The 15,053-nt window shown below is 41.4% G+C and overlaps 1 protein-coding gene across 1 annotated transcript in view; it reads right to left on the reverse strand.

Moving 5' to 3' along the window:
- The window catches only part of LOC120045314 (calpain-2 catalytic subunit-like), a 52,068-nt gene extending 41,180 nt beyond the window's left edge, over positions 1 to 10,888 (reverse strand). Inside the window, exons 1-4 of the mRNA XM_038990195.1 lie at positions 10,652 to 10,888; positions 4,797 to 4,866; positions 793 to 911; positions 277 to 410 (exon numbers count right to left, since the gene is read on the reverse strand). Of these exons, the coding sequence (XP_038846123.1) occupies positions 277 to 410; positions 793 to 911; positions 4,797 to 4,866; positions 10,652 to 10,888 (560 nt within the window). The remainder of the gene's footprint in view (positions 1 to 276; positions 411 to 792; positions 912 to 4,796; positions 4,867 to 10,651) is intronic.
- Positions 10,889 to 15,053: the final 4,165 nt, after the last annotated feature.

The following is a 15,053-nucleotide window of genomic DNA, read 5'->3' on the forward strand; positions in this document are numbered from 1 at the left end:
ATGTATTACGGTGCTGTGTCTTAGCATAAACCATGTATGTATTACGGTGCTGTATCTTAGCATAAACCATGTATGTATTACGGTGCTGTATCTTAGCATAAACCATGTATGTATTACGGTGCTGTATCTTAGCATAAACCATGTATGTATTACGGTGCTGTATCTTAGCATAAACCATGTATGTATTACGGTGCTGTATCTTAGCATAAACCATGTATGTATTACGGTGCTGTATCTTAGCATAAACCATGTATGTATTACGGTGCTGTATCTTACTTGGCGTAGGCCTTCTCCAGCAGGGCGCTCCAGAACTCAGAGCCCTCGGCTGAGTGAACAAACAGCAGCTTTCCATCCTTCGTTGGCAGCCGGTCGTCAATCACCACGTCCACCCACTCACCAAACTGCCAGAACTGAAGAGGACCACAACAGACAACATTCCACAGAATGCCTCAACATGTCACAAAGAGAGTGAATCACATGGCAGAACATGAGGAAACATACCGGACACTACAACCGTCTTTAAACCTAGTAGTAAAACAAGTCCCCTATGACAGAAATTAAAGGATCTTGGAAAAACATCTGTACTTGTCTTTCTCACACTAGCAATGACTGACATACTGTATGTGACTGTTTTATCTACCTTAGTTGAATTCAAGTTGTCCCCTGGATAAGAGTGTTTGCTCAATTTATAATATGTAAATGTCAATGAATGGAGAGTGTTGAGGATTGGGAATAACTACATGTTAAAACCCTTGACCCCTAACCCCTGACCCCTAACCCCTGACCCCTGACCTGGAAGTGAAAGATGCCAGCGTAGCGGTCAGTGAAGCTCTGTTCAGGAGGAACGACCCTAGCCAGCACGCTCTCGTCCAGGGTCAGTGATGCAATAGCAGCCAGCAGCCAACAGTCACCTGTAAATACACACACACACACACACACACACACACACACACACACACACACACACACACACACACACACACACACACACACACACACACACACACACACACACACACACACACACACACACACACATATACACTGCTCAAAAAAATAAAGGGAACACTAAAATAACACATCCTAGATCTGAATGAATGAAATATTCTTATTAAATTCTTTTTTCTTTACATAGTTGAATGTGCTGACAACAAAATCACACAAAAATTATCAATGGAAATCAAATGTATCAACCCATGGAGGTCTGGATTTGGAGTCACGCTCAAAATTAAAGTGGAAAACCACACTACAGGCTGATCCAACTTTGATGTAATGTCCTTAAAACAAGTCAAAATGAGGCTCAGTAGTGTGTGTGGCCTCCACGTGCCTGTATGACCTCCCTACAACGCCTGGGCATGCTCCTGATGAGGTGGCGGATGGTCTCCTGAGGGATCTCCTCCCAGACCTGGACTAAAGCATCCGCCAACTCCTGGACAGTCTGTGGTGCAACGTGGCGTTGGTGGATGGAGCGAGACATGATGTCCCAGATGTGCTTAATGGATTCAGGTCTGGGGAACGGGCGGGCCAGTCCATAGCATCAATGCCTTCCTCTTGCAGGAACTGCTGACACACTCCAGCCACATAAGGTCTAGCATTATCTTGCATTAGGAGGAACCCAGGGCCAACCGCACCAGCATATGGTCTCACAAGGGGTCTGAGGATCTTATCTCGGTACCTAATGGCAGTCAGGCTACCTCTGGCGAGCCCATGGAGGGCTGTGCGGCCCCCCAAAGAAATGCCACCCCACACCATGACTGACCCACCGCCAAACCGGTCATGCTGGAGGATGTTGTAGACAGCAGAACGTTCTCCACGGCGTCTCCAGACTGTCACGTCTGTCACATGTGCTCAGTGTGAACCTGCTTTCATCTGTGAAGAGCACAGGGCGCCAGTGGCGAATTTGCCAATCTTGGTGTTCTCTGGCAAATGCCAAATGTCCTGTACGGTGTTGGGCTGTAAGCACAACCCCCACCTGTGGACGTCGGGCCCTCATACCACCCTCATGGAGTCTGTTTCTGACCGTTTGAGCAGACACATGCATATTTGTGGCCTGCTGGAGGTCATTTTGCAGGGCTCTGGCAGTGCTCCTTCTGCTCCTTCTTGCACAAAGGCGGAGGTAGTGGTCCTGCTGCTGGGTTGTTGCCCTCCTACGGCCTCCTCCACGTCTCCTGATGTACTGGCCTGTCTCCTGGTAGCGCCTCCATGCTCTGGACACTACGCTGACAGACACAGCAAACCTTCTTGCCACAGCTCGCATTGATGTGCCATCCTGGATGAGGTGCACTACCTGAGCCACTTGTGTGGGTTGTAGACTCCGTCTCATGCTACCACTAGAGTGAAAGCACCGCCAGCATTCAAAAGTGACCAAAACATCAGCCAGGAAGCATAGGAGGAACTGAGAAGTGGTCTGTGGTCACCACCTGCAGAACCACTCCTTTATTGGGGGTGTCTTGCTAATTGCCTATAATTTCCACCTGTTGTCTATTCCATTTGCACAACAGCATGTGACATTTATTGTCAATCAGTGTTGCTTCCTAAGTGGACAGTTTGATTTCACAGAAGTGTGATTGACTTGGAGTTACATTGTGTTGTTTAAGTGTTCCCTTTATTTTTTTGAGCAGTGTATATATATTATACGTGTGCCGGACTTGTAATACTGTATGCAATATTCAGAGACACACTCGTCTGGTTCTGCCAGATTATCGCGTACAACAAACATCCTGTGTTGTCACAGTTACAAACCCGTAACAGTGGAAACATCTCAGCGATATTGACAAGACAGGGAGGGAACCCCACACAGGAGAGTAAATACAACAGTTTTTTTTTAATCTAGAGTAGTAGCAGCGGAAAAAAAGGGGAGAGGTCAGTGTAAATAGTCCGGGTAGCCATTTGGTTAGATGTTCAGCAGTCTTATGGCTTTGGGGTAGAAGCTGTTCAGGAGCCTTTTGGACCTAGACTTGGCACTGCGTTACTGCTTGCCGTGCGGTAGAAGAGAGAACAGTCTATGACTAGTCTTCCTCTGTCACCGCCTGGTATAGAGATCCTGGATGGTAGGAAGCTCGGCCCCAGTGATGTACTGGGCTGTACGGACTACCCTCTGTAGCACCTTGTGGTCGGAGGCCGAACAGCTGCCATACCAGGCAGTGATGCAACCAGTCAGGATGCTCTCGATGGTGCAGCTGTAGAACTGTTTGAGGATCTGAGGACCCATGCCAAAACTTTTCAGTCTCCTAAGGAGGAATGGGCGTTGTCGTGCCCTCTTCAAAACTGTCTTGGTGTTTTTTGACCATGAGAGTTTGGTGGTGATATGGACCAGAAGGAACTTGAAGCTCTCAGCTGGCTCCACTACTGCCCTGTCGATGAGAATGGAGGCGTGCTTAGCCGTCCTTTTCCTGTAGTTCACAATCATCTCCTTTGACTTGATCGCGTTAAAGGAGAGGTTGTTGTCCTGGCACCACACGGTCAGGTCTCTGACCCCCTCCCTATAGGCGGTCTCATCATTGTCGGTGATCAGGCCTACCACCGTTGTGTCGTCGGCAAACTTAATGATGGTGGTGGAGTCGTGCCTGGCCGTGCAGTCTAGTTTTATACAGCTCGTTGAGTGCGGTCTTAGTGCCAGCATCGGTTTGTGGTGGTAAATAGACAGCTACGAAAAATAACGATGAAAACTCTTTAGGTAGATAGTGTGGTCTACAGCTTATCATGAGATACTCTACCTCAGGCGAGCAGAACCTCCAGACTTCCTTTAATATTAGATTTGGTGCACCAGCTGTTATTGACAAATAGACACAGACCTCCACCCCTTGTCTTACCGAGGAAGCTGTTCTTTCTTGCCGATGCAGCGTAAACCCAGCCAGCTGTATGTTATCCATGTCAGCCACGACTCGGTGAAACATAAGATATTACCGTTTTTAATGTCCCGTTGGTAGGATAGTCTTGAACGGAACTCATACAGTTTATTCTCAAAGGATTGCACATTGGACAAAAGGACGGATGGTAGAGGCGAGTTACCCACTCTCCAACGAATTCTCACAAGGCACCCTGACCTGTGTCCTCTGTAACGGCGTCTTCTCTTCATGCGAATGACGGGGATTTGGGCCTGGTCGGGTATCTCGAGTAAATCCTTCGCGTCCGACTCGTTAAAGAAAAAATCTCTGTCCAGTTCGAGGTGAGTAATCGATGTTCTGATGTCCAGAAGCTTTTTTCGGTCATAAGAGACGGCGGCAGAAACATTACGTACAAAATAAGTTACAAACAACGCAAAAAAAAAATATAAAAAAAATAGCACAATTGTTAGGAGCCCGTAAAATGGTAGCCATCTCCCCCGGCGCCATTCAAATCAGAAGATTATCATGTCATAGGTAATGTGAGCATTGCGAAAAGCAATTCCTTTCTATGTATTGCAATATGAAACATGTATTTCTAGATGAAACACTGATGAATTTTTGTGAAAAAAGGGACTGTGTGACTTTGTGTGTTGCACTTAGTCAATTGAAAATTTGCTTTTTTGATGATCTGTTTTGAGTTTTGTACTAAGAAAATGTACTTGTAAAAATTGCATCACATACTTCTGAAAATGGCACCAAAGCGATTGAAAAAAAAACACTGTAATACATCACAGAACTAATATATGCCCTACGTTTAATACATCTATAGACAATATATCTATAGACAAACATATGTTGTAGTCTCCTTCACTGTCTGTTGGTGGACACAAAGCCAGAATTAGTGGGAGGAGGATCTTGGGATTAGCAGTATTTACAGCAACACCCCTTCTCTTTGTGAAATATGCTTACCCAGATCTCCTTGGCAGATATCAGTCCTGGTGGCTCCATCGTCAATGAATTTCGGGTTTGAGCACAACTCCTACAGCAGTCACATTTGAGAGACAGAATAATTCCTTTGTTAACACAGTAATTCATTGATTTATATATTAATTCTTACAAGAGCACTGTACATGATTTAGAAGCATTGTCGTATGATAAGTTGCTTGTCAAATCCTACAGCAATCACAGGAGAGAGAGAACAGAGAGTAATCTATTTGTAACCAGCTACAATAGGATTGTGAGTTAACTCAACATTTGGGCATAAACTGTAGTTGAACCAACATACATTTTCAAGTTCAACTGTACGTTCACTCAATTTAGAATTTTAGTGTGAAATAACAATTCGAGTTAAGAATTTATTCTACCTTATTTGCATATTTCCCCAGTGTGAAATTAAACTATTTATGAATAATAAAAATGGTAAAAAAGTTGTCTTTACTTAACCAGGGTGAGTTGACTGAGAATACATTCTCATTTACAGCAACGATCTGGGGCAAGTTAGAAGACTAGTTCAAATATATAGTTCACATTCAAATATATAAGCAAGCAAAAAAACACAACCCCCCCCCCCCCCCCCCCCCCCAAAAAAAAACATAAGATCAATCATAGAATCATAAAAAATTAACAAATTCTTCCTTAGGAAGGTCCTCACATAGCCGTCTGGACTGCTTCAGATGCACCAAGTCACTCAATTTCAGACAAACCCCTATAGACCATTCCACAAGCCATGTGCAAAATAGCTCAAGGCAGATTTACCTCGAAGGGATCTCTAGAAGGGATCTCTAGAAGGGATCTCTAGAATGAGTCATTCCTGAGATCATATCTGATAGCTTATATTTCTGAAGGTTAACAGAGAAGTGAGATGTGGTCGGTAGTTTATGCAATAGGGATTTTACAAGTGTTTAATACTGATACAGAGCGTAGTGATAACGCACTGTGATAAACTGCGTCCGAAGACTTCAATGCAGCGGCAGACGCATTCAGAGAGACGATATCGCCATCGTCGAAAGACCGGAATGAATGTCGAACTGAATTATTTGTTTTCTACTATTTAACTAAAGGCGGGACCTATTCCTATGAAATAAGCAGATTTTAATTCTTAACTTCTTAACGAACTCATCAACATGGTTTTGACGGAAAGTCTATCATCGATCTAGATGCCTAGAAATTATAAAATCAGGGACACGATCAATAAGGGCCCCATCCAATGTAAGTATGCATAAATCATCAGATAAATGTTTATGAGATTTATAAAAATAACATATACTTGTTTTTACCTTGATTAAGTACTAATTTAAGCTCAACAAAGGCTTTCTGCAAGGCGGAAACAGGCAGATTGAATCATTGAAGCTTCGAAATTGCCTGGTCAGCCATGGGGGCAATAACACAACAATGACCTCTGTATACAGACAATACATACATCAAAAGGTCTTTCTTTGAGGGCCTAGTTACACCCTGGTTTACACTCTAACACAGTGGTCTGAAACTCCTGGTTTACAGACCACATAAAGCCTACCAGTTACATTATTCTGGCTTGCAAAGTGATGTGTAATTCCTATTAGAATCCAGAGTTAGAATATCCGACAACTGGAACTTTTATCTCTTTTAATTTATTCTTCAAGGTACTTTTTAAGAAACTTGTAATCAACATGCATTGAGAATGACTGCCATGGGGAAGAGTAATTAGTTAGGCTACCTAAATCATATAAACTGGAACAGTCATCTTAGTAACGGGTGCCAAAATTGGATTAATTTAGAAAAAAAATGGCTGTTATTTATGTTTGTGTAGCATAAGATGAATCAACCTATCAATATACATGGTGTTGAAACAAATCATTCTGAAAAGCAACCTGCAATAGAGCATGCTGGGAAATATGATAATAATGGGCGTGGTTTTGATAAAAAAAAAAAAAAAAGATTTTACTCCAAAAAGCTCCTTCAATTTCAGTGTATTGATTCAACGTACAGTTGTAAGGTAGCCATGTAGAGTTAAGTCAACATTTGGGCATATAGCTGAACCATCATACAGTGTTGCCTTCCAAAGGCAAACATGAATTTGTAAATTGACTCAACAAGCTTTAAACAAACTTTAATACATTCGCTCAAATTCTTGATGTCCGCTCAACTCACAGAATGATGCTGATTAAGAAATGGGTTAAATTGGCTTTTTTTAGAGTGCAACAGACTGATAGTACTCTCTGATCCAGTCAGCTGAGTAAACAATGAGTTGACAAAATCCCCTTTTTGATCTAATCTATTAGATTCTATTTTGCCCTGTTTATCAAAAGTGTTGGAAAAACTTGTCAATAATCAACCGACTGGCTTTGTTGATGTCTATAGTATTCTCTCTGGTATGCAAACTGGTTTCCGCTCAGGTTATGGATGTGTCACTGCAACCTTAAAGGTCCTCAGTGATGTCACCTTCGCCCTTGATTCTGAGCAATATTGTGCTGCTATTTTTACTGACTTGGCCAAAGCGTTTGATACGGTAGACCATTACATTCTTGTGGGCCGGCTAAGGAGTATTGGTGTCTCTGAGGGGTCTTTGGCCTGGTTTGCTAACTACCTCTCTCAGAGAGTGCAGTGTATAAAGTCAGAACATCTGCTGTCTCAGCCACTGCCTGTCACCAAGTGAGTACCCCAAGGCTTGATCCTAGGCCTAGTCCCCATGTTCTTCTCAATTTACATCAACAACATAGCTCAGGCAGTAGGAAGCTCTCTCATCCATTTATATGCAGATGATACAGTCTTATACTCAGCTGGCCCTTCCCCGGGTTTTGTGTTAAACGCTCTACAACAAAGTTCTCTTAGTGTCCAACAAGCTTTATCTGCCCTGAACCTTGTTCTGAACACATCCAAAACAAAGGTCATGTGGTTTGGTAAGAAGAATGCCCCTCTCCCCACAGGTGTGATTACTACCTCTGAGGGTTTAGAGCTTGAGGTAGTTACCTCATACAAGTACTTGGGAGTATGGCTAGACGGTACATTGTCCTTCTCTCAGCACATATCAAAGCTCCAGGCTAAAGTTAAATCTAGACTTGGTTTCCTCGATCGTAATCGCTCCTCTTTCACCCCAGCTGCCAAATTAACCCTGATTCAGATGACCATCCTACCCATGCTAGATTACGGAGACGTAATTTATAGATCGACATGTAAGAGTGCTCTCGAGCGGCTAGATGTTCTTTACCATTCGGCCATCAGATTTACCACCAATGCTCCTTACAGGACACATCACTACGCTCTATACTCCTCTGTAAACTGGTCATCTCTGTTAACCCGTCACAAGACCCACTGGTTGATGCTTATTTATAAAACCCTCTTAGGCCTTACTCCCCCTATCTGAGATATCTACTGCAGCCCTCATCCTCCACATACAACACCCGTTCTGCCAGTCACATTCTGTTAAAGGTCCCCAAAGCACACACATCCCTGGGTCGCTCCTCTTTTCAGTTCGCTGCAGCTAGCGACTCGAACAAGTTGCAAAAAACACTCAAACTGGACAGTTTTATCTCAATCTCTTCATTCAAAGACTCAATCATGGACACTCTTACTGACAGTTGTGGCTGCTTCACGTGATGCATTGTTGTCTCTACCTTCTTGTCCTTTGTGCTGTTCTCTCTGCCCAATAATGTTTGTACCATGTTTTGTGCTGCTACCATGTTGTGTTGCTACCATGTTGTTGTCAAGTGTTGCTACCATGCATGTTGCTGTCTTAGGTCTCTCTTTATGTAGTGTTGTGGTGTCTCTCTTGTCATCCCCGCAGGAGGCCTTTTGCCTTTTGGTAGGCCGTCATTGTAAATACGAATTTGTTCTGAACTGACTTGCCTAGATAAATAAATGTAAAACAAATAAAAAAATAATTATAATGATAATAATCTTTAGACTCAGAGGAGAGGCTATGCTGTGGTCTTTGTGTGTGTCATTTGAAATCCTAACCCTAACACACAATCAAAATGAGATCAGTCAACCAGAAAGCAGAACAGTGTCAACAAACGGACCGCCACCCACCCCCCCATGTCTCTAAAGCTCCGGTTACCATTATAATATGTTGTGTCGTGTTTCCATTGTTCTACACCTGGGCAGTTATATCCCCAGCACAGCATTCAGTTTAAATTTCATTTCCTGCACCAAGGTGCCTTTTAAAAGGTGACTGTGCATGTTGATTGTAACGGACAAAGATCTTTGGGTTGACATGATGTCAGCAATGTACAACAGCAATAATCACTTGTTTTCCTCTGGGACTGTACTTCTTTACACACTCTTAGGAAAAAAATATGGTTCTACCAAGAACCGTTTTCATCTGAAGAACCCTTTTTTGGGGGGGGGGAAACAGGGTTCTGAAATAGTTATTTATAAAGGCAAAGAGTTCTAGATAGAAACATTTTTTCATCCTAATTTTAAAAAATTCTGTGTGATTGTTTGGAAGGCAAGAAGGATTTTTACATAGAACCCTTTTGATTCTGAAAAAGCTTTTTCATTGTATTATTTTTCTTTCTTTTAAATAGTGCTTGACCATTAGTGTTTACTTCAGTGTTTAAACGTTAACATCGAGACTTTGAGTAACCTGATCAATTTATTTTAAAAAAAGATAGGTGTGAGAATATTTTAAACGGTACCTATCTGGGGATAATTGTACAGTACATGTGTCTGGTATTCCCTTAATAATTTGACATATACAGTACTGACAGTTGATATTTTATGCCATGATTTCTGTCTTTCAAAGTAGTATTTTCTGTGATTTTATTGAACAGAGAGTAGGAGGATAGAAGGGAGTATGAACCAGCAGTGTATTGTATACGGTACACAGCAAATTGTCCAGTTTTACATAGCATTGGTTTTTCAGTGTAATATTTTTTTGTGTTAATTCAGGAGTTAAATTAACTTAACACTCAATGGTGTAAAATAACCTTTGTGTTGTTATTTGTGCTGTTGTTAATAACCAGAGTTGAGTCGGATTGTGTCATTTTTACTCTGTGTTGAGGAAAACACTCAAAACCACGCCCATCATTATCATATTTCCCAGCATGCTCTATTGCAGATCGATTTTCAGAATTGTTTCAATATTTACGTTTTTGCATGTACAATGATTGGTTGATTAACCTTATGCTTACACAAAGATAAATAGCATACCTTTTCGCACAGCAATCTTTGCTAACCCGGCCGTCAATCTGAATGCAGGTTGCAAGTGATTAAAAGTTCCAATTGTTGGATATCCTTGATCTAGCTAGATTCCAATAGGAACTACACATCGCTTTCCAAGCCAGAATAATGTGATTTACAGGCCTGATGTGTAAATAAGGAGTTTCCTAACACCCCTTTTTTAGGGTATAACTAGACCATAATGTATTGTTATAAAGCGTTACATTTCAAAGGCTAATTAGGCTGGTGGAACCATTCATAAAGGGTTCTAGGAAGAACCCTTCAAAGTTATAGAGTTCTTGGTCAAACCGTTCATAAAGGGTTCTAGACAGAACCCTTCATATAAGGTTCTAGATACAGGTGGTTCTATGAAGAACCCTACTTAGAGAGTTCTAGCACCAAAAATGGTTCCGCTATGGGAACAAACCATATATGGTTCTACCCAGCACCTTTTGTAGTGACAAGCTTAAACCTCCAATGAATTGTAAACTTGACACTGAGTATACTTTACATTATATACAAACATATATATTAACACACTGATAAACTGGTACATCTCACAATAATAATACCTTTTCCCTGCTTCAAATTAAACCAGACAGAGTACCTGATAGTCAGTGCCAGACATCCTATCATTATACATCTAGATTCTAGATTGTATATGGTATTCAAAAGTGCTCTCTTACCGTGGGTCTCTTCCACACCAGTCCCCTGGTCTTGGAAGAGTACTTCCCCAGCTCTTTGAACCCTAGAGACTTGCTCTCTGCTGGGAAGGAGGGGTCCTGGAACAGCTTCCCGGACTCCAGACAGCCCTGAAGCAGCGTTTCATAGTTCTGCTGGAGGAACTTTACCGCCTGCTCGTTGGTTCCCACACCGTTTTCCCTCTCCTGCTGACGGGCCAGCCGACCTGCCATAGACGTCATCCTGGAGCCTAGGAGTGGGGAGAACAGTGAGTTCAAAGAGACTAAGTTAGAGGTTGTAGTTGGCTATCCCTGCTTCGATGAAAACAGACCTGGGTTTGTTGTTGTGTGACGCTGGGTCCGATACAGTCAGTGGGGCTGAGTGAAATTAGTTTGCTGTGGAGACCGGTGAGATCCTTGGATGTTATCCCAACTCTTGACTACTGGGAACAGTCAGCTGGGCTGTAAGGACTGAGTGAGAGGTTGCTGTGTTGAATCCCCAGATGCAATCCTAGTCACTGTAATAGTTGTTGTTGTGTGTCCAGGCTCCTGGGGATAGACAGTGTTGCTGTAGAGACTGTAGGGGACAGTCAGTGTTGCTGAAGAGACTGTGGAGTCTAGCGTCTGGAGACTGAAGATGTGATTAATGTGTGTGGCGGGCCCTCCCTGGATGCAGTAGACTGGAGTCGTTTTGTGATGCAGGAGTTTTAGTGTCCTATGGAATGATTACAATCTCACACACAAACACAAATACCTCTGGTTCTCTGTCCGTCTCCTTTATACTAAACCAGCTAACAGAAAAGCAGGAGGCAGAAGCCCCGAAGCTAGGGGAGGAGCCTGATGGATAGGAGGACAGGTGTGCTGATGGAAATGAAGCAGACAAGACAACAGCATCAGGCCACAGCAAACAACAGAGCTACCTGGCGGCTACCTACCTGACTCTGGCCCTAACCTCAGCAGAAATACACACACGCACACATGAGCACACACACACACACACAGAGAGAACAAAACAGTAACCACACCTACAGCCCAAGTAACCTGAACCTTCCTCCATCTAATGATCTAATGTCACGAGAATGGATGGGGGATGGGAGTGTGTGTGTGTGTGTGTGTGTGGTGAGTGTGTGTGTGTATGTGTATGTGTGTGTGTGTGTGTGTGGTGAGTGTGTGTGTGTGTCCATCCATGGGGAAAGAGGAAATAAGACCCAACCCATGTCAGTCATATTTAACTTGCAAAACTAGACCAGGTACACCACTGCCCCTTTGTCCCGGTATATAGGAACCTTCTCTCTCCTCACCACACACACACACGCACGCACGCACGCACGCACGCACGCACGCACGCACGCACGCACGCACGCACGCACGCACGCACACACACACACACACACACACACACACACACACACACACACACACACACACACACACACACACACACACACACACACACCTTGATCTCTATGGGACTTCCCTGTTTACAGTAAAAAATGAAATAAATACTTCTCAAACAAGAATCCTAGTTACTGTTGTTGTAGTAGTTGTAGTTGTTGTAGTTGTAGTTGTAGTTGTAGTTGTAGTTGTAGTTGTAGTTGTTGTTGTAGTTGTAGTTGTAGTTGTTGTTGTAGTTGTAGTTGTAGTTGTAGTTGTAGTTGTTGTTGTTGCTGTAGTAGTTGTAGTTGTAGTTGTTGTTGTTGTTGTAGTTGTAGTTGTTGTTGTAGTTGTTGTAGTTGTTGTTGTAGTTGTTGTAGTTGTAGTTGTAGTTGTAGTTGTAGTTGTAGTTGTAGTTGTAGTTGTAGTTGTTGTTGTTGCTGTAGTAGTTGTAGTTGTAGTTGTAGTTGTAGTTGTTGTTGTTGTTGTTGTTGTAGTTGTTGCTGTAGTTGTTGTTGTTGTAGTTGTTGTTGTTGTTGTTGCTGTAGTAGTTGTAGTTGTAGTTGTTGTTGTTGTTGTTGTTGTTGTTGTTGTTGTACTTGCTGTTGTAGTTCCTGTTGTTGTAGTAGTTGTAGTTGTAGTTGTAGTTGTTGTTGTAGTTGTTGTAGTTGTAGTTGTTGTAGTTGTAGTTGTTGTAGTTGTTGTAGTTGCTGTAGTTGTTGTTGTTGTTGTAGTTGTTGTAGTTGTAGTTGTAGTTGTAGTTGTAGTTGTAGTTGTAGTTGTTGTTGTTGTTGTAGTAGTTGTAGTTGTTGTTGTTGTTGTAGTTGTAGTTGTAGTTGTTGTTGTAGTTGTTGTTGTTGTTGTAGTTGTTGCTGTAGTTGTTGTTGTTGTAGTTGTTGTTGTTGTTGTTGCTGTAGTAGTTGTAGTTGTAGTTGTTGTTGTTGTTGTTGTTGTTGTTGTTGTACTTGCTGTTGTAGTTCCTGTTGTTGTAGTAGTTGTAGTTGTAGTTGTTGTTGTTGTTGTTGTTGTTGTTGTTGTACTTGCTGTTGTAGTTCCTGTTGTTGTAGTAGTTGTAGTTGTAGTTGTAGTTGTTGTTGTAGTTGTAGTTGTAGTTGTAGTTGTTGTTGTAGTTGTTGTAGTTGTAGTTGTTGTAGTTGTTGTAGTTGTAGTTGTAGTTGTTGTTGTAGTTGTTGTTGTTGTTGTAGTTGCTGTAGTTGTTGTTGTTGTAGTTGTTGTAGTTGTAGTTGTTGTAGTTGCTGTAGTTGTTGTTGTTGTTGTAGTTGTTGTAGTTGTAGTTGTTGCTGTAGTTGTTGTTGTAGTTGTAGTTGTAGTTGTTGCTGTAGTTGTTGTTGTAGTTGTAGTTGTAGTTGTAGTTGTTGTTGTAGTTGTTGTAGTTGTAGTTGTTGTAGTTGTTGTAGTTGTAGTTGTAGTTGTTGCTGTAGTTGTTGTTGTTGTTGTAGTTGCTGTAGTTGTTGTTGTTGTAGTTGTTGTAGTTGTAGTTGTAGTTGTAGTTGTAGTTGTTGTTGTAGTTGTTGTAGTTGTAGTTGTTGTTGTAGTTGTAGTTGTAGTTGTAGTTGTAGTTGTTGTTGTTGTTGTAGTTGCTGTAGTTGTTGTTGTTGTTGTAGTTGTTGTAGTTGTAGTTGTTGCTGTAGTTGTTGTTGTAGTTGTAGTTGTAGTTGTTGTTGTTGTTGTTGTTGTTGTTGTTGTTGCTGTAGTTGTTGTTGTTGTTGTTGTTGTAGTTGTTGTAGTTGTAGTTGTAGTTGTTGTTGTAGTTGTTGCTGTAGTTGTTGTTGTAGTTGTTGTAGTTGTAGTTGTAGTTGTTGTTGTAGTTGTTGTTGTAGTTGTTGTAGTTGTAGTTGTAGTTGTTGTTGTAGTTGTTGCTGTAGTTGGTGTAGTTGTAGTTGTAGTTGTTGTTGTAGTTGTTGTTGTAGTTGTTGTTGTAGTTGTAGTTGTAGTTGTAGTTGTAGTTGTTGTAGTTGTAGTTGTTGTAGTTGTAGTTGTAGTTGTTGTTGTTGTTGTAGTTGTAGTTGTAGTAGTTGTAGTTGTTGTTGTTGTTGTTGTAGTTGTAGTTGTAGTTGTAGTTGTAGTTGTTGTAGTTGTTGTTGTAGTTGTTGTTGTAGTTGTAGTTGTAGTTGTTGTTGTAGTTGTTGTAGTTGTAGTTGTTGTTGTAGTTGTAGTTGTTGTAGTTGTAGTTGTAGTTGTTGTAGTTGTTGTTGTAGTTGTAGTTGTAGTTGTTGTTGTTGCTGTAGTAGTTGTAGTTGTAGTTGTTGTTGTTGTTGTAGTTGTTGTTGTAGTTGTAGTTGTTGTTGTAGTTGTTGTTGTTGTTGTAGTTGTTGCTGTAGTTGTTGTTGTTGTTGTTGTAGTTGTAGTTGCTGTAGTTGTAGTTGCTGTAGTTGTAGTTGTTGTTGTAGTTGTTGTAGTTGTTGTTGTTGTTGTTGTAGTTGTAGTTGTAGTTGTTGTTGTAGTTGTTGTAGTTGTAGTTGTAGTTGTTGTTGTAGTTGTTGTAGTTGTAGTTGTAGTTGTTGTTGTTGTAGTTGTAGTTGTAGTTGTTGTTGTAGTTGTTGTTGTAGTTTTTGTAGTTGTAGTTGTAGTTGTTGTTGTTGTTGTAGTAGTTGTAGTTGTAGTTGTAGTTGTAGTTGTAGTTGTTGCTGTAGTTGTTGTTGTTGTTGTAGTTGTTGCTGTAGTTGTTGTTGTTGTTGTTGTAGTTGTAGTTGCTGTAGTTGTAGTTGCTGTAGTTGTAGTTGTTGTTGTAGTTGTTGTTGTTGTAGTTGTAGTTGTTGTAGTTGTAGTTGTAGTTGTTGTTGTTGTTGTTGTTGTAGTTGTTGCTGTAGTTGTTGTTGTTGTTGTTGTAGTTGTAGTTGCTGTAGTTGTAGTTGCTGTAGTTGTAGTTGTTGTTGTAGTTGTTGTAGTTGTTGTTGTTGTTGTTGTAGTTGTAGTTGTAGTTGTTGTTGTAGTTGTTGTAGTTGTAGTTGTAGTTGTTGTTGTAGTTGTTGTTGTAGTTGTTGTAGTTGTAGTTGTAGTTGTTGTTGTTGTT

The sequence above is a fragment of the Salvelinus namaycush genome, chromosome 4 (assembly GCF_016432855.1).
Source record: "Salvelinus namaycush isolate Seneca chromosome 4, SaNama_1.0, whole genome shotgun sequence".
Taxonomy (NCBI): Eukaryota; Metazoa; Chordata; class Actinopteri; order Salmoniformes; family Salmonidae; genus Salvelinus; species Salvelinus namaycush.